Raw genomic sequence first — 20,524 nt, forward strand, 5'->3', positions numbered from 1 at the left:
TATGTTTGGTTCCAAGGCAATGTGTGTATGGTGTCCCTGAACATTGGAACCCAAAGGAGTGTGGTCTTGGGTGGGTCAGCACTGGGTTCAGATTCCAGCTGTGGCTGTAAGAGCCTTAATTTCCTCATGTGTGAATGTAAATAATACCCACTTAATGGAATTAAAAGAGAACAAAATACAAGAAGGTATCTATCACATTATGTAATGCGTACATAGCCTCTCAACAAAAGTTAGCGGTTATTTTGGGCAGATACAAACATCCTGTTAATAAAATCCAGTGGTTTCTACTTTTTATCTGTAGCCCTGTGTTTTACAGAGACAGCTTAGAAGCCACAAAGGGAGGTGATGAGGGGACTAAGGAAATAGTACCCAGGATCCCTGCCCCCTTCAAAAGGAGCTGTGCTTATATTTGTTCTCTGTATAGGTGCTGTGCATAAGTTTTTTTTTTTTTTAAAGGAAAAATGCTTAAAAAGTAATTAAAGTCCAAGTTATCAATTTTTCCTTTATGGATCATACTTTCAGTATGATATCAACTTATCAAATTGCATATTTGACATATATATATAGTTTATTTTATGTTAATTATACCTCAATAACTCTGCTAAAAATGTTATTGAAAGTATTTGGACTAAAGGTATGAAGAATTAAAGAATAAGGTGAAAAAATACAAGAGGGTTAGCCTTCAGCTTTTGAATTTCTACTACCTCAGCAGCATAGGAGGGACCATTTTTCTTGTATACTTTAGGACAAGCCCAATCCAGGCAGTCAGCAGACCGAGGAGAGATTTCCCACAGTGGTGGTAGCCCTAAAATACAGCACGGAACCACACAAACGCCAAAACAAATTGAGAAAGGCTCAGCTTTTTTTCCATGGAGTTCAGTACCTTACATGCATGTCCAGCTTGGTTCTAGTTGCTAGAGGCTATTTTTTTTTCAAGTCCACAATTTGCTCTCCCCATTGGGTATGGCATTCAGTAAAACCAGCTTTTGCACAAGCCTTTATTAGAGCCCACACCTAGATGTGTTTGGAACAAGAGAGAAAAATAACTGGAAGCAGATTTACTGCAATCTGGACTTAGTTGTTTGGTTGGCTTCTTTTTGCTGGTTTTCTGGGTTGATCAGACTTTGCTACCTGATGGGGCTTCGGGGTAACAGCCGAGGCAGAGCTACTCTGCTGTGCACTTGGACTTAGTACAGACATTCCTGGTGGTCAAGTCATGTATTTTCTACTTTGGAAACAGGCACTGGAACAGGATTGCTGGAACAATTGCATGGGTTCTATGGTGCAGAAACCATAATGACTTCCAAAAACACGGGCTAAGGTAATTTGGCTCTCTTTTTGTTCCCATCTCTGAAAGAAAGAACCCACTAAAGTTCAGAGCATCTTAAACATTTTGAAGTTGTGACATTGAGTGTGAATAATTGGTGTCTGTGGGATTCTGAGAGTAGAAAGCAGGGCTTACCCGGGTTTCTCATTACTTTACAGAAAAGAACCTGGAAAAAAACCAACATTCGTTTTCAACCAGGGAATAGCAAGTATTACAGAGCTGTAGAGCCACTTGCATTTAAACACCCTGTTTTACGAGTCCATAACTAGGTGCCACAGAGCGGCATTAGAACCACGGAGACCGCAGAGTCTGAGCTCGAAAGCAGGAGATGTGTAGTCTTCATAACTAATCTTGTTCATCTCACTAAGCACTTGGTGAAACTACAATTCCAAGCAGTGTTCTTCAGAGACAGCATGGGATGGTGGGTTCTCCTCTCCGGCCCAGCATTCTTGGAGCCCGTAGAGACCGGGCCTTGTATTTAGCACGGAGGCGTGCTGAAGAGGTTGCCTCTGCCTTCAGTGAGCTGCCTCAGTCTAGAGACGGAGACGAGAAATAAACAGGCAGTTATAATGCCGAGTGTTACGTACCGTGGAGGAAGTACCTAGAATACAGTCACACGAGGGGGCCCCCAACCCAAACTATGAGGGTCTGACAAGGCTTTTCCAAGGGTGCCTTAGCGTTTGCTCCTCAAAGAAGTGAAGGAGAGGCTTCTGCCTCTTACTACCCAATTGTCCATGAGCAAATCACGTTCTCTGAGCCTCCGTTTTGGAAGTACCCCTACCCCTCAGTGGCTGCTTATGAGGACTGAGTCAGATGATCGCTATATGAAAGCACGTAGCCCAGTCACTTGCTAGGGCAGAGGTCCATACTGGCTTTCTTCCTCTTTCCTTCCCTCCTGCCTCCGTCAAAGGAGGAACATGACTTCCAGAGCAGGCTACACAGAGGTCACTTCTAGAGGGTTTCAGCTGTTATCTCTGTCACTCCGCGTTTATCTTCCTGCTTCCAATTCGTCAGGGTCTTTTCCCTCTGATGCTGGGCGGGTGCAGCATGAGGTGTTTCATGTCCTGCCTGTGAGCAAGCGGTGGAGGAGAGAGAAGACCAGGGGGACACGCGCAGCTTGGGGGGGGGGGTGCTGTGTGGGACAGAGCAGCAGCGTGGCCCGCGAATGAGGGAGGGGCGGGCAGCAGCCACCGTCTGAGAGAAGATCGCCTTAGTCCTCAGGTGGACAGAAGAGAGGAAAATCATCTTCAAGTATAAAAGTTTGCTCTGTATCTGTGGATCTTGCAAGTGGTACGATATTCCCACTCTTGGGCAGGCCTAACCGCTCTAAAAGCGCATGGTGCAACTGCTTTTGGGGGGGGGGGGTGTCTTCGGACCGGGCAGTAGGCACTACCGATGCAGGGAAACAGGGCAGAGAACTTCCCAACAAGCCGGGCTCGCTCTGCTTCCCCCACCTGCTCTGCGCTTCCTTTTGTTCATTTTTCTGTGAGCTCTTCTGAAGATGGCTTTGCTTTTTCCGAACCCAGATCACCTTCTCATGTTGCAAACCCACCTAACCTTCAGACTTTTTTCCGCACAGCTGTCACAACAAACTTCCCCTCATCTGCTACTAAATGTATCAGACACCGTGGTGCGGGCTGCGAGTTGCCGGCTCATTCCCCGGGGCTTTCCAGTAGAATCTGATGTTATCCAAAACTTCTCATCTGTTTCAAAGGCTACAATTTCCTGCATTCTCTGGAGGGAAATCAAACACACTACATTGAGGAAATAGGCCGATCCTTCACAGATTTAGTAGACCTCTAGGCAGTTATGGGGTGATTATTCCAAACTGAGTGTTTCCTCACCTCATTTCCCATCACAATGACTTGGGTGACCTGACGATGGGCTTTTCATCTTTCGAGTGAGAGATTGGGAAATAAGTCACAAAAATTGAGATAAGCTGTGGTTCTTCTGATTTCTCTCTGTCCTCCTCCTAAGCCTTTTCTGTCTCTCCCCAGAGGGAAGCCAGTTCTCTTCTCCCTGTTTCGTCTGCAGTCTCTCTCCGGGATCCAGGAATCTTTTCCTTTAAACCTATCTTCATAATCCTTTAAATCATACACCTCATCTCTTGATGAATGGGATTCTCTTCTTAAAAATGGCTTTTTGAATTTTAGCAATTGCCCTTTACGAAAAAGCGCTCTCTGCCGGTCCCTGGGCCTCTGTGGGCTCTTTTCTCCTTCCCCCTCACTTCTGGACTGGGGTGCCTTTTCTGCCACGGCCTTTGCTCCACACTCCGTGCTCGTCTCTCCCTAAGTGTCTCCCTAATTCCGTCTTTATTTTGTTTAGGTCCCCTTTTTAATTTCCTGCTGTCAAGCATCTGCTGTATCACCTTGCTTTCTCCACTTCCTAGAAAGCTTGCTTTATGAATGCTCTTTCCCCCCAGGATAAAGTTGCTGGCTGTTCACTGATGTAGTGCTTCAATGGTTTTATTTTACATTGACTGAGTAAGCACTTTGAATAATTGTTTTAGCTCCATTACTGTGAATCTATTTGGCTTAACTCTTTTCTTTTGCCACCTTTGATTAATGTCTGACCACTGGGACAGAGAGGAATCAGTGCATTCATTTCCCCTTGACACCGTTGAGAAATGCTCTTTTTCCTGTGCAAGAGCCCGAAGCAACAGATGCCGCATGCCCCACGCGGAAGGAGGGAGCTTAGCTCGCACTGCCGTGAAGGAAGTATGTGTGTGCTCTCAGCCGGTGTTTGCTAATGCTGCTATGTGTCAGCCATCTCGTAGCAGAGAGCAAATGCTAGGATTTGGGGAACAGTGTACCCGCGTATCAGATTTTAAACCTGAATGGTGAATCTCTGTTGAGTTAACAGTGTATAGCTAGATGGTATTTCCTTTTTAAGCTCATGAAACTTAACAGCTGTTTAGTGAAGCGGTGTTTTCATATATGTCTGTTTGACAGGTTTAATAGCAAATTTTGCAGTAAGTGACTTGCTGAACAGGCCTCCCTGGCTTGGGCTGTAACAGAAATTGCGTTTGCAGCAAGATTCATTGAGGGTCTTTCTGCTTTTGTGTTTATGGGATAGGGGAGCCTGGCTAAAGTGAGGGAAACTGAAAGGCGTGTTCCAAAGGAAATTACTAATATCTCTACCAGAGTGTTCGTTGGAACTTGTTATTAACCAGTTCAGGGGAAGATACATGGGGGAAACATGCTGTTTAGCAATAAAAACACATTAATACAGTCAGCTTACTGTAACCCTATATTGGTGAATGGTAATTAAATCTATATATCTCTAGCTTTATAGTTTTCTGCAGCTGACTCTCTGGAAGATTTCTGCACTTTGTCTGATTCAAGGAAGACCATATTCTCTCTCCTGCCTCTGGAAGAGGCTGCCGTGCCTTTTAATAGCTTTTTAATATCACCAGATCGAAGACAAATGCTTTGCTGCTTTTACTGGCAGAAATAAAACACTTCCTGTTACTCTTATGTTGGGGGTCCAAGTCCTGGAAAACTAGAACTTTACGAGGCTACAATCCCATTTCCTTTCATCGCTTTTTTTGGTTCTCCTGGATCATAGGGCCTCAGAATTGCAGATCTAGGGTTACCCACTTTGTATTTGGCTCCAAGGCATATAAGCTGCATTCTTCATGATTTATCTGTGTTTTTATTGATCGTATGTGCTTCATATGGCTGCTGACTGCAGGCGTGTATGCATGTGGCCGAGTCACAGATCAGACCCCTAGTCTCAAAGGCATCCACCCTCATGGTCAGTTTGGCATCTTCAGCTAACAAAGGGACCAAGAACAGTCTCACAGCCTCTTTGAATTTCAGTACAGATTATGCAAGCCAAGGATACAAAGTTTGTCCTAGGGTTTATGGTTGATTTCATTTGTTGGAATTTTAATCATATTGTTTCACTTAAGCAGCATGTAAGGGAACTTTATATTTATTTCTCTCAGTCCCATTATGATGTAGGTCAAAAGTCAGTTACATTTGGCTATGTGAACAAATATGCCTACAAAGAACAGTAGGAATTTAGGCTGCGTTGTTTTATACACTCAAGAAACTTGAAAGGAATAAAGAAATCCGGAAAAAGTATTAGTAGAATGAGCCCAATTAATTTTTTTAGAAGGCAAACTCAAAAACTGCTCACTGGTAAACAGTAAAATGTCAGGACACAAGGAGGGACAAGAGAGAGAAGATCACCTGAGATCTATAGAGTCTGGCCATGAATGATTCAATATGGCGGGTGGGAGGAGAGGGGTCTCTTGGTGAGCCTCTCCCAGCAAGTTGTCACCCCTATAATTCCTACAATTCCTTCTGGGAAGGGGACTACCTGTCAGTTTACTACTTACCCTCCTCTCATCACCTCAATAACCTGCTGTCGCTGTACTAACTTCCAGAACCAGTGGGAATAAATGGAGTATCACATACTGGCTTCTTTGCCTGGCTGTTAGGATTTGTCTCTCTTCCTTCAGTCCTCCTCCTTTTTCTCTATGATGCCCATACCTTATTTAGGATGACATGTTCAAAGTCAGAGACATTGGAAATGAAGCCTCGTTATCTTGGCTGTTAGAAAAATAATGGCAAAGTTATTGGATACAGGTGAATCCTAGTCTAAGATGGTAGGAGAAGTGGGCCTGAACACTCCTCTCCCTATTTTGGAGTTGGACCAGTTCTGGTTCACTCTTGTATTTTTTTTTCCCCCAGAAGTACAAATAAGTGTTATTTTTTTTTTTTTTTTTTTTTTTTTAATGCTTAAAAAGGGGGTAGGGGGGGTGGTTTTTTTTTTTTTTTTTTTTAATGCTTAAAAAGGAGTCTGGTAGGTAGGTCTTTTTTTTCAAACTTTTTATTTTGAAATAATTATAGACTTATAGATTGTCACAAAAATAATAGAGAGAGATCCTGTTGTATCCTTCTGCCAGCTTTCCCACAATGGTCACATCTGTGGCTATAGAATATCGAAACCAGGAAATTGCCATTGGGAAAATCTCGTTCACATTTCACCAGTTTTTACTAGGGACTTTCAAAAGATTTCAAACTCTATGTAATTTTTTTTTTCTTAGTGGGTATAACTGAAGGTACAGTGGGAGGAAAGGTTCTTCTCTGGTCTCTTCCTTTTTTTCTATCTTGCCCTCCTGTCCCCCATCATGTGAAAAATAGATACTAGAAAACTAATATGAACAAATAAAGTCTGAACGCTTACTCTAAAAAGCAGTAAATTAGGTGCCAATGAGGACACATATGCTTATAAGAAGAAATAGTCTTATGGCTGGGAATTATCTGCTTAGACAGAAAGGTTAAGCTCAAGACAGTACATATTACTAAGCACTTTTCTTTGAATTATAAAGAGAGAAGAGCTACTCTTCAGCCTGGAATGTACATTCACTCCTCCTCCCCAACCCATATGCCTGCTAGCTCTTAGAGTTTTCCCAAACGAATTCATTTCCTGCCTATGCTTATTGAGTACCTACTAAATGTCAGATCAATGCTAGATCCTAGAGGTTCAAAGATGGCTTCTACACAGTTCCTGCCCACATTGAGTCCCCATTTTAGTGGGAGAGATATACATTTCGAATATAAATATTTTGAAGAAAGACAGCCAGTGTAGTAAAGAGAATGTATGGGAGGAGAGGAGGCTGGAGACAGGGAGATGAGTTCAGAGATTGCTGTGGTGGTTCAGGTTAAGGTAGTATGGCCAGAAACCAAACTGGTGAGGAAGATTTAGAGGGGAAAGGTAGATTTAGAGGGGAAAGGTAGAGATGAGTTCAGAGATTGCTGTGGTGGTTCAGGTTAAGGTAGTATGGCCAGAAACCAAGCTGGTGAGGAAGATTTAGAGGGGAAAGGTAGATTTGAGGGCTTTTTAGCACTTAAATTTGATAGCACTTAATACTCAAGTGGCTGAAGGGTTTAAAAGAGGGTGAGATGACCCAAATGGTGCAGATGATCAGTGGTAGAAATGCCATGCATCAAGAGTGGGCATTCAGGGAGAGGAACTGACTTGGGGGAAAAGTCATAAGAAGGGTTTAGATACGCTGAGTTAGAGGTGTCTGTGGGCATCCAAACTCAGAGAGCTTATTAACCTATAGCTGAGCTCATGCCATGCGTGGTAAATGAAGCCTTAAAGTGGATGACCTTCCCAGTTAGAATATGTAGTAGGAGAAGAGGGTCAAGGACAGAGCCATAGGAAAAAAAAAGCTTTGAAGGAGAGATGGAGAAAAGAGACCCTACAGAAAAAGGTTGGGAAGGGTTAGATACAGGAAGAAGGGTATTTGGAAAAGGAGAGGCTGTTCATAGAGTTAAATGTTTCAGATGTCACGTATGATAGGAACTGAAATGTTTTCATTGGATTTAGGAACAAGGGCATCCATAATGACTTTTGTGAGTTCAATTTCAGTTGGCTAGTAGGAGGAGACAAAATGGTAGACTGAGTAGTGGTTTTTATATATGACCCGATTAAGTGTTTGGTATAAGGTGATTTAGTCAAGTGCTATCATGGAGTGCAAAGAAAAGTGTGACTCCTATTAAAAATTTAAGAAAATCCGTAGTAGACTATTAGAGCTGGTATGCAACTCCTTATTTTGCACATAGAGACTTCCAATACATTGTTCAAAGTCATACATCTAGAGAGGGACAGCCAAGACCTAGTCCTGGGTCTCTTGACTCCCTTTATGAAAGCAACTTGTGAATATGCTACAATTTAAAGGAGCAAATTCATGTCCGATGCAGGAAAAGTAATCATGAAAGTGATGAATCAGAGCCATATACTTATGTTGTGAAATATAACTACTTGTTTGATGAATTTATTCATTTATTCTATAAATATTTATTGACAGGAATTTTGCTATTTGCTTAGTATACAAAATAAATAAAACATATTCCTTGCAGAAAACATGCTTGGTGAATTTTATAACTGTAAAATATTATCGCTATTAAGTGATATATAGTCCAGCAGGGTGACAGACACAAAAACATGGAGCATACAATGCATTGTTGAAAAGGCAGCGAGTAATCCTGCCTGGGAGCTGGAGACTGAGGAGCTGGACCTTGTTATGACTGCAACTTCTCCAAATGGAGAAAGAGTGAAAGGGCACTTTATTTATTTATTTTTTTAAAGATTTTATTTATTTATTTGAGAGAGAGAGAATGAGAGAGAGAGCACGAGATGGGGGAGGGTCAGAGGGAGAAGTAGACTCCCCGCCAAGCAGGGAGCCCAATGCGGGACTCAATCCTGGGACTCCAGGATCATGACCTGAGCCTAAGGCAGTTGCTTAACCAACTGAGCCACCCAGGCACCAGTGAAAGGGCACTTTAGCAGAGGGATAGCATGAGCAAAATCAGAGAGGCATAAAGAGTGTTCTGTGACATCAAGGACTGATACACAGCCTGTTGGGGCTTTGATGTCAGGGTGGGGGAACAGCAGGGAATGATCTTGAAGACTGCCATACCCATAACACTGAACAGCGAACAGTGGGGAAACAGATGTTGCAAGCCAAGGAGTCATTCGATTTAGGTTTAAGATAATTCTGGTGGCAGTAAGGAAGATGGGTTGGAAAGGGACCTGGCTCTAAGGCAAGGATATGTGTGAAAAAGTGTTTCAAATGAAGGATAATGAGGTTCTGAGCCAGGGGAGTGATGATAAGGTGGAGAGGAGGGAAATTAGTCAAGAAAGAACTTGAAGGTGGAATTACAGGCAGAACTTGCCAACTGTTCACCTGTTCTCCCTGAGAGAGAGGCAAGAATCCAATAATACACTGCAGTTTCTAACTTACTGAGTAGGGCAGACAACAAAGGAAGAACAGGTTTGGAAGGGAAGATTCTAGTTTGATGTTGAATATTGAGAATCCAGGTGCATGTGGGAAATCTAGGTAGACTGTAGGCCAGATCCTGGACCTTCCTTATGGTATCAGTATAAAAAATATATTTAATTATGGACCCCCAAGAAGCCCATAAAATAGTATAGCAGTTGGAAATGTATCACAGCTCAGTGAACAGAAAATCCAGCTAACAGTGGCTGAAACAAGTGGAGTGTATTTTCCTCACCTAACAGACGAGTTGGTGGTGCTGGTATTGGTTCAGCTGCTCAGTGATGCCAGGACCAGCTGTCTTGGACTTGCCCGCATGGTCACAAAGTGGCATATGCAGCTCTAGAATTGTGGCCACTTTCTTGTCGTTGGCTTCTGTCTGAGTCTCTTTGGATAGAACCGGGTCACAGGCCTCCTCTGGCTGCAAGGTCGGCTGGAAGAGTGAGGAAAAAAATTGTCCAGTTCACCTAAACCACTAGTTCACTATCCTATTAGATGCAATCCCTCCTTTTTAAAAAATAATAATTTATGGTACCTGTTTTATTATTCTGAAGAAGCATCACAGATAACCTGCTTATGTACATTTTTGATTAAATCAGTATGCTATCCTAACTATAATGTAGAGGAGAAATTAAAGGAAAGTAATTTCTAAGAAACTACTTCAAAATGTACATTTGCAGGCGTGACTCCACTAAACGTAATGAAGTAGTCGGATGCTTGCGTGGTGAATGTGACAGCATAGATGGCCCAGGGGTGTGGTGGTGGTGTTTCCAGGACCAGAAGCGGCGTAGTCATGAGTGTTTTGGTGAGATGAGGACCAGCCCACAGTAAAGTTCTGAAGAAAATAAAGCATAGTCCTCCCTGGATATACATGGTAGTTGCTTCTTGAAGAAGTCAACTTGCATCAAAACTATAAAAAAACTACTTTTGTACATACAATACAGTTAGGTTTAAGGTTCACATAATGGGTTTTTCACATTTAAAAAAAATCTATGTGGAATGTTAGAGAGTTCTTAGTATACAGGATTGTACCCTGTGTCACAGTCCGTCTACTATCTGTGACCCCTGCCGAGTAATTACTAATAGGACCCCCACGCTCTCATGACAACCAGAAATGCTCCCTCCCCCACCACACATTCAAAAACGACTCCTAGGGGTAGCACCATCCATATTGAGAACAACTGGCTTAGATGAATGAGGCCGGACACTTTGCATTTCAAACAAAATTGAACTTTGGTTAGCAAGAAAAAGGGGGAATGGCTATGGAATAGATAATTAATAGTGCCTGCCAATAGCAGGAACTGAGTCTTGCTTATTTTTCTGTCTTCTCCAAATTCTTGCATAGTTCTGACATGTCATAAGTTCTCAATGAGCTTTCTTGAATGATTGAATGAATAATTGTAATATCAGCTATGGAAAATGGAAGCCCGGCACTGTGTGAATTTTGAATTTAATAAAGGAAAGGATGATCTTCCTTAAGATGGTTAAAGGGCTAATCATTATAAATCTAGGCATGTTAGCAGGAGTCAGAAAGTGAGCTTTGATGTGCCACTGTCTCTGCCAGCATTTAGAATTTCTGGTCTTTATGTCTGTGACATGCTCTAGAATGAGACTAAGAGTTAAATTTATATCAGTGAACTCTGTTCAGCAATGGAAAGTTTAGGGGAAATATTTAAGTTTTCATGTAGGTAGTATATTCAGTCTTCAGAAGAAAAAAGTGACACAATTAAAAATCAGTGAAAGCCTCAGTCCCTAAATCCTACTCCTTCTGTCTTTCAGTTCATTCTCTTTTCATCGTGTCCCTTTCCACTTCACTTAGTCTATTCATCCTGGCATTTCTGTCATAGCCTGAGACATTTTTAAGCAATATTATTCTAGGAAAAATATTTAGAAATAGAAGCAAAGGATTTTGTTTTGTTTCCTCAACATATAAACCTATTATTAGAGAGAAAATAATTCACAGTAGGAGAAAAGTTGGTTTTGCTTCAGTTTGCTTCCAGATTTAAGTAAAAAAGAAAGAAAACGACATTATAAAGAACTTTATCTCTTTTTATGAAAAAGATAATCTGTAACTATGGATCATGAAGACAATATATGAAAAGCAAGTCTTTCTCAAATAGTGCTCCCAATTTCCTTTGAATATAGAACTTTCTGAATTCAAAGGCATGATACCGCATGGGTTTAAAAATAGTTGTTTGAGATTTTGAAGGGTATAATATTTAATATTTTTATAGTTTGAATTCAAGTAAAGGAACAATGACTTCAACCTTTGTATAAAAAATAAACAGTATTTTTAGAAAATGTGCAGTTTAAGTTTAGATATTTCATATGCCCTGTAATTGTTCAAGAGTGCACTAGATTTTTTTTTGTCACTTAGGCTACGAGTATTCAGGAATTTTAAATGGAAGAAAATCTTGAGTGTTTTTATAAATGAATTGCTTGACTAATGCACCTTTTGTAAGCGTGGGTTACTTTTCCCTCAGTGAAAATTCCAAGGAATAACCAGATAGTAATAAGTAGTGGTGTGTTTGAGGATTTTGAGGAACTTCATATGCTATCCTTGCCCTGAGGTGGAATCTGGATGCGTTCTCTGTGCTGAGGATATGGGAGGTAGTGAAGATCAGAAAGAAAAGAACAGAGGTATCCATCAACAAATGAATGGATAAAGAAGATGTGGTGTATATATATAATGGAATATTACTCAGCCATCAGAAAGGATGAATACTTACCATTACATCGATGTGGATGGAACTGGAGGGTAATATGCTGAGGGAAATAAGTCAATCACAGAAAGACAATTATCATATGGTTTCACTCTTATGTGAAATAAACAGGGCAGAGGACTGTAGGGGAAGGGAGGGAAAACAGAGTGGGAAGTTATCAGAGAGGGAGAAAAATCATCAGAGACTTTTAACTATAGGAAACAAACTGAGGGTTGCTGGAGGGGAGGTGTGTGGGGGGGATGGGGTAACTAGGCGATGGGCATTAAGGAGGGCACGTGGTGTGATGAGAACTGGGTGTTGTACCCAACTGATGGATCGTTGAATGCTACATCTGAAACTAGTGATGTCCTGTAGGTTGGCTAATTGAATTAAAACTAAAAAAACAAACAAACTTTTCTTCCTTTTTTCTCCTCCCTCCTTCTTTCCCTCCCCTCCCTTCCTCCCTTCCTTGCGTCCTTCCTTTTCCAGCTGCCTGAGGGATGGGAAACGTTCTTTGTATCCCTTGTTCAGCACCCTGGGGCGTTTTGCTCCCTATATGTTGGAGCTTCACCAGTAGATCTCAGTCGGACCCCGTTACTACTGTATCGTCCACTATTTACCCCCGACTACTTGCCCTTTCCTCCAGAGCCCATGTTTTGTAAAGCCACTGTGTCTTTGCTTGGGTTGTTCCCGTGTTGGGTTACCTTTTCTTCAGTGCCACTCCCACCTTCTTCACATGCCCTTCAGTACCCTTGAAACCTCAACTCAGGCATTGGCCTCTTCATCCCCTCCTCTCCTCTGTTCTCACAGAACCTTGTAACTGCCCTAGTTACAGGGATTTTTACATTCTGTCTTCCTATTTATACTTGGTAGCTCTTTGAGGGTGTGGATATTCTCTCACACATTTGTGTCTTCAGTGCTCAGTAGGTGATCAATAGATTTTTGGTAAATGAATGGCGAGATGAAGTTATGACCCAAAACAGAACACTTTTTACGGTTAATAAAAAGGAGATGTTTGAAATGAGTAGTACTACTTGTCTTTGTTGATCACCATAGAATTCTTTTCTCTCTTTGCAGGTTGTAAAAAAAAAAATACTACTCTAGCTTGCTTAACTTTATTTCACTGAAATGATGGTGTAGGGATATTTGTATATCTGAGCCAGGGCAGACTAGGTCTTTCAGGCCAGCAGATCCTCCGAGTGACCCTCAGGGAACTTTGCTTGGGTCAGTGTGGAGCCAGTGCTTTTTGGTAGATTAAAATAACTTCCAATGATTGCATCATTCATGATTTTATCAAATTCTTTCTTCTGTTGGGGGAACTATTCACATGTTTATCACTCATTGTGAAAAACTGTACATTTTGATTTTCCCAAAATTAGCTGTGAGCTACTAGGACTCTTCCCTAGTACTAATATGAAAAGATTTAGTGAGTAAATCTTTATTTGTGTTATCAAAACCCTTCTTGATTTCATACACCAAACTATTTCTACTTTTGGCCTATGTCTTTTCACACTGAGGAGGGCGGGTGTTTTTTGATTCTTTCATGCAAATAAACTGGTGCCTTTGATCATTCTTCTCTTTTGAATTGACTCCAAGTCCAGAATGAATTTTTTGGTGTATGGTGACCTTGCATGTGTGAATTGGGAGAATATTTCCTCAAGCTGTCCTTGATTATATTGGCCTTTATTTGGTTTTATTCTGTCTCTGTATTTCACTATTTTAATTTTTATTATAAAGCTCTATTTCTTGCTAGGAATGTATAAATTATATATTGGATTACATTATTTGGTTTTAAGTTACAAACTACAAATTACATATTTACAGTGTTTTTCATAAGTGGAATGCGATACAGCAATATTTTCTTCCATTTTTGTTACCTCTCCAACTATGTACTGTTAGTAATAATTATTATGTTCTACTATTTATTAATGAAAACATATCTTAGTTGGGCTAATGTGCCTTCCTAAAAAGAATAATAATAAAAGACTCTTGCAGTGTTCTACTGGAGAGATATATAATTATGCATTTTAGCCAAGAATTACATCAGTAATTTTCAGATTGTGTTCTAGGGAAAGCCAGGTTTAGAATCAACTAATATTTGTTTAGTGTTTACTTATGTCAGGTGTTTTAGGTGATTTCTTACGTAGTTCTGTGCCTTTGATCTTAGTAAACTTTCTAAAGTACTGGTATTACATTCAGGGAAAAACTGATCCATTGAAAGGGAACAAATCTATCATCTTTTAAATTAAACTACTTTTAAAAATAAGTATTTATTGCATTTGTGGGATTGAAGATAAAGTGTAGTTAAGTTATTAAGAACAACTCTCAAAGATACTGGTTTATGTTTTAAAGTAATTACATCATTTTTTAGTGTCAAAATTAATTTAACTGACCATGCTAGCAGGCATTAAGAATTATTATCAAAATGGCATGTTTTCTATTAATTCAACTGACATATATGCAAAGAGATGTAAAAATGTTAGATGCAGACCCTTATTTTCTGAACATATCTTCTAACCAGAATGTAGCCTAGGGATGATGTCCCAGTTGTCCCTCTGAAAGTGATCCCTTCTCTGCCTGTGGAGCCATTACTCGAGTCTGTCTTGAGATGTCATGTCTTCTCTATAGCTTTTCATGCTTTCTTTTGTTCTTCTCTGTGTTCTGGTGCTACTGTATATATGAGACTGTTTGAGTACATAGTTTTTGTTATAGTCGTTTGCTTCTCAGACTGCATTTGGGTGTCCTTCATTGAATTTCTATTATATGTAAATGCATACAGTTTCCTATAAGAAAACAATCTGTAATCCTCTGGGAAGTCTGCACTAGTTGGTGCAGTTACCTGTTTGATTGTACTTGCTGGTTTATCTGCTATCTAGGAATCACAGCACAGGCCCTGTTTCTGCAAAAGAAGGGTAGGGACTAGGGATTCCTAAGCTCTCCTGTATCTCCACAATATTGCCATTATAAGATTCTAATCCATCACTAGAAAGATATTATGGAATATTTAATGTTTAAGGGATGCTTAGAGAATTTTTTTTTAAAAGATTTTATTTATTTATTTGACAGAGAGAGGCAGCTAGTGAGAGAGGGAACACAAGCAGGGGGAGTGGGAGAGGAAGAAGCAGGCTCCCAGCGGAGAAGCCTGAAGTGGGGCTCGATCCCAGAACGCTGGGATCACGCCCTGATCACGCCCTGATCTGAAGGCAAACGCTTAACGACTGTGCCACCCAGGCGCCCTGCTTAGAGAATTTTTAATGAGAAGTAGATACTTGTGGTTAGTGTTAATTGATAGATGTGTCATTGACCTTTTCTTCTTTTTTTGCACCAAGACCACATTGAAAGAATGTACTTTGAAGAATAAATTGCAATCTGGTGAAATATTTTCATGGTTTAATAAAATTTAGCTTTTAAAAACAAGCATCAGTAATGGTGAGTATAGAAACCAAGAACCTTGCATATAAAGAGTTACAATAAAAAGGAGAGCAACATCAATGTATAGTTTTTATAATTTTTCAAAATATTTTTAAATATGATAGCAAGTTCTTATTCCTTCAGTTTATTTGTAAAGGAGGCAAGGCAAGTACTCTAAGATCTAGAGAGATTAAGGGCTCATTCATTCCTTAAATGAAAATGTTCTGAGTGTTTATACGCAGATACAATGATTGAAGGTACAATGATGAATAATTTACCCTACTCGACTTCAAGAGTAGGAGAGACAAATTTACAAACAAATATTTTAGTTGATAATATTGTTAATTATGGTAGAAGCATGGAAAATGGTGCACATAACTCCGGAGTGGTATTTGGTGAGACTCCAAAGAAGAGGTGATTGTTAAAGCATTTTCATTAAAGAATGGGTGAAGATTTGTCAGAAAAAGAGGAATAGGGTGAGGAGAAGGGTCTTGCAGGAAAAGAGAAGGAAAATATGTTGAGATCCAGAGTTATGAAACGACCTGGGTATTGGAAGAACAGTGTCAAGTTCAATGCAGCTAGAGCATTACTGTTCAATATAAATATAAATATGAAGTTAAAAATTTCAAATTTCATATTAAAACATAAAAACCAGGTGAATAATGTTATATTTTATTTAACCTAATACATCTGAAATATTTATGTTTTTTTCGTACTTAAGTATGAAGTATTTGATTTTAAAGATTAAATCAGGTCTGTATTTTACACTTAGAAAACATCTCAATTTGGGCTAGCCACAGTATCTAGAAGCTTCCCTAAGATGTGTGTGTGTGTGTGTGTGTGTGTGTGTGTGTGTTTAAGAGAGAAAGAGAGGAAAAGGGGAAGAGAGAAAGAGAGACTGAGAAAAAGAATGAAAGCATTTGTGGGGTGTCTGGGTGGCTCAGGTGGTTAAGCATCCGACTCTTGATTTCAGATCACGTCATGATCTCAGGGTCCTGAGATCAAGCCTGTGTTGGGCTCTGTGCTGAGTGTGGAGCCTGCTTAAGCTTCTCTCCCTCCCACTCCCTGCTCCTGTGCTCTCTTTCTCTCTCTCAAAACAAAACAAACTTAAAAAAGAATGAAAACGTTTGTGTGCTCTAGAGGGGGAAAAGTTGGAGCCATATTTTGAAAGCCTTGTATACTGGCTGAATTTGGAATTTATCCCTATAATATAGTAGCTTATTACTGTGATTCTCAAATTATTTTTGGTGAAAGCCTAGCTTTTAAAATTTCAAATTTGTTGCAGACTGATACTTTTTGCAAAATAGATCAGCAGTAAATTAGAAAAATGAAATGAAAGAGACATACAAAGAGAAGCACCATTTTTAAATCATTATATTTGACAAATTTAGTCAGCTGATTATAAAGATGTCTAAATTAATGCTATCCAATAGAACTTTTTATGATGATGGAAATGTTATGTCTGTGTTGCCCAGTATGGGAGCTACTAGCCGCATGTGGCTATTAAGCATTTGAAATGGGGCTAGTAGGACTGAAAAACTAAACATTTTATTTAGTTTAAGTCAATTTAAATTGAAATAACTACATGAGGCTATTGGCTACTTTGTTGCACAGCACTGGATGTGTTTCCTCTTAATGTCTGTATCCACTGTAGACTAGTGAGAAACAGCTGTGGACTGGCATTTGTCCTCAGATCATCCTTAAAGTAGCATTGTTTAGAGCATGGACTCTGGAGTGAGAAATCCTTTGTGGGTCTATGGCAAGTCACCTAATCTCTTGCTACTCTGGAATTCTTATTTATAAAACAAAAGTAGTATTAAGAAACTGTTTCATAGAGTTGTTGTGAGGATTAAATTTGTAGCAGGTGGCATTAGGGAAAGCACCAAGAAAAGATGATATTTGCAGGATCCTCAATGGACGAGTTCAGTAGGCAGAGAGGAAAGAGCCTATAAGGTACAGAGAACTCTAAATCCCATCATATTCTATTTAGAGGGAGGGGCAGCAGACAGTATGGTTTTAACCCTACCATTTTAACCACCACACTGCTAACACTCTTTACTTTAACCTTTTAGCATATTTTAAACTGGATCACTAGGTAACATGCGATTCTGTGGTTTTAATAAATACTGCCTATTATGCCAGTCATTGCCTCTTTATACTTCTTCATTCCTGGGAGTTATGTTGCCTGAATTTGATGGTGGAAGTTGGGCAGTGGTTGAGAAGGGAAGGGGACTCCTATTTGAAAAGCAAATCCCTGGGTTTGAAAACCCAATCCCTGGGTTATGGCAGATAGCTATGAGATTCTTTCCCCCTAAAACATGTTTCTTACTTTCATAGATTATTTTAGGAAGAAAACCAACGGGAAGAATCAATGAAGTTCCTTCTTTTCACGTTTGTTGGTGTTGTTCACCTGTTCTCCCTGAACTCTGGGAAAGCAATATATAAGAATGACAACTCTCAGAGGACTTTTCAAGAAATAAAAGAAGAAGTAGCCCGCTATGGAGATGTTGCTAAAGCAATCATCAACCTTGCTGTTTATGGTAAAGCTCAGAACAGATCCTATGAGCGATTGGCACTTCTGGTTGATACTGTTGGACCCAGACCGAGCGGCTCCAAGAGCCTGGAAAAAGCCATCCAAATCATGTACCAGAACCTGCAGGAAGATGGGTTGGAGAATGTCCACTTGGAGCCGGTCAAAATACCCCACTGGGAAAGGGGAGAAGAATCTGCTGTGATGCTGGAGCCAAGGATTCACAAGATGGCTATTTTGGGTCTTGGCAGCAGCATTGGGACTCCCCCAGAAGGTATCCTTTGTCTTTTCGAGTTAATTTGCTGTGTACGTTATAAAATCAGTGTCATGGAACATAGGTGATTACAGTATGAATGACTCATATTATAATTTAGGTGATAAGATGGACGATAGAATCATTTCTCATTCCATTGGCGTAATGAGTTTTCTACTCTTATATTCGTTTTTCTTCCTTCTTCCTTTCCTTCCTTTCTTTCTGAAAGAAAGTTTATTGTGTAGGGTCACTTTTTAAATGAAGATCTACAACTATTGATCCATGATATTTATCAGCCCTATTGCTTACTAATTTGTAACTAGTATACCATTAGTTTCATTCTATAGAGCATTGAGATAAATGTGTATAGGATAGAGAAACTGTAATTTCCTCCAAACAGCCTCAATGTACAGAAATTTTTAGAGTTAATGAAATGGGGAACAGATCTTTACACATGGAATTGATTTAATTATTTTTACAGAACCGGAGGCCTCAAATGCAAGGAATTACCCAGGGTGAATTTCTACCTTTACTTATCAGCACCCTAGTTCAGCTTCATCAGACAGTATAAATGACTAGATCAGGGATATATAGCTAGTCACTAGTGAGCTGTCAGTCTTGGACTGTTCATGGACTGTTTTCATATGGCAGAGAAGCCATAATCCCACTAGGTCATAACATATGATCTTTTTTTATATATTACTGAATTGAGATTGCCAGTACTATCTCAAGTAGTTTTGCATCTATACTCATAAGGGATATTGGTCGATAGTTTTATTTTGCATGTGTGTGATATCTTCATCTGGTTTTGTATGAGGGTAATTCTGTACTCAAATAATTGGTAGGAAAGTACTACCTGGTCTTCTGTTCTTTGGGAGAGTTTGTGAAAGACTGGTATTAATTCTTTTAAGTTTTTGGTAGAATTCACAAGCCATCTGGTCCTGGGATTTTCTTTGTGGGAAGATCGCTAATTATTAACTTAATATCTTTCCTTGTTATAGATGTATTCATATTTTCTATTCTCAAGTCAATTTTAGTAGTTTGTGACTTCCTAGAAATTTATTCATTTTGCCTAAATTGTGTAATTTGTTGGCATATGGTTATACAGTATTTCCTTAGAAGTATTTTTATTTTTGTGAGGCTAAGGATCCAAATTACTGTTTGGTGTCACTTGCTTTCAGCCTGAAGGATTCTCTTCAGTTTTTTTTTTTTTTTTCTCAAAGCAGGTCTGTTAGCAGAAAATTCTCCAACCTTTCATCCATTCTTATTTATTTATTTAATTTTCATTTTTGAAACACAGTTCTACTGCATATGAGATTCTTGGCTAACAATTTTTTACCTTCAGCACTTTGAATTTGTCGTCCATTGTCCTTTGGTCTCTGCCGTTTCTGATTAGAAGTCACTTGTTAATATTATTGGGATTCCCTTGTATGGGATGAGTCATTGTGCTCTTACCGATTTTCTTTTCATTTGTGGTTTTCGTCAGTTTGACTTTGATGTATCTAGGTGTGGATCTCTTTGCTTTTTTCTTGCTTGGAGGTTGTTGAGCTTCATGGATGTGTCAGTTTTTTTTTTTTTTTTTTTTAAACCAATTTGGAAAGTTTTCAGCTATTATTTCTATGAATATTTTTCTACCCTTTTTTGCTTTTCTGGTCCTTCCACTGGGAGTATGTAGGTGCAATTTCCGGTGTCCCACATTATTCTGAGGTTCTGATCATTTTTCTTCCCCCCTTTTTTCTCTCTATTCTTTAGGTTATATAACCTGTATCAGTCTATCATCAAGTTCACTTTGTCTTTCTTTTGCCAGTTTAAATATACTGTTGAGCCCGTTACTGAATTTGTCTTTTCAGTTATAATTTTCAGCTTCAGAATTTTTTTCCTGCAAGTTTTGTCTCTTTATTGATATTCTTTATTTGCTAAGACATTGTCATCATACTTTTCTTTAATTCTTTAAGTATGGTTTTCTTTAGTTCCTTGAACATATTTATAAAAGCTGCTTTGAAGTCTTTTTCTCATATATCCTACAACTGGGCCCCTTCAAAGGCAGTTTCTATGGCCTGCTTTTTATTCTATGTTTTGGTCACACTTTCCTATTTATTTTCATGTCTCATTTTTTTTGTTGTTGAAAACTGAACATTTAAAATAATATATTCTGGCAACTCTTGATACTGATTCTCCCTTTCCCTCTCCTGCCTGATGGAGGTTGATGTTGTTTTTGTTGTTTGCTTTGCCCTTTATTTGTTTAATGATTTGGTTATACTAACTCTATAAAGTCAGTTTCTCTCACAGTGTACAGATTCTGATGTCCCTGTTTAGAGTGCTTTTTTCTCCTTTTTTAACTTCTAGTCTGGCTCACTAGGAGTCAGCCCTGGATCCCCATAAACTAATTATTGGTCAAAGGTTTACACAGATCTCATTAGTCAGTTATATTTTCCCCCTTTACTGTTGGATGTACATATGACTTGGGGGCTGTTATTAAAACTTAAGGAGTTTATGTTTTTGCCCC

At 39.5% G+C, this 20,524-nt stretch overlaps 1 protein-coding gene across 4 annotated transcripts in view; it reads left to right on the forward strand.

Annotated features, from left to right (window-relative positions):
* The window catches only part of CPQ (carboxypeptidase Q), a 439,474-nt gene that overhangs the window by 74,716 nt on the left and 344,234 nt on the right, over nucleotides 1–20,524 (forward strand). For all 4 annotated transcript variants that reach the window (XM_040625805.1, XM_040625806.1, XM_040625807.1 and 1 more), the window contains exon 2: nucleotides 17,573–18,039. In XM_040625805.1, coding sequence (XP_040481739.1) covers nucleotides 17,607–18,039 — 433 coding nt within the window. In that variant the 5' untranslated portion in view covers nucleotides 17,573–17,606. The remainder of the gene's footprint in view (nucleotides 1–17,572; nucleotides 18,040–20,524) is intronic.

The sequence above is a fragment of the Ursus maritimus genome, unplaced genomic scaffold (genome assembly GCF_017311325.1).
Source record: "Ursus maritimus isolate PB19 unplaced genomic scaffold, ASM1731132v1 scaffold_9, whole genome shotgun sequence".
In the NCBI taxonomy this organism is placed as follows: Eukaryota; Metazoa; Chordata; class Mammalia; order Carnivora; family Ursidae; genus Ursus; species Ursus maritimus.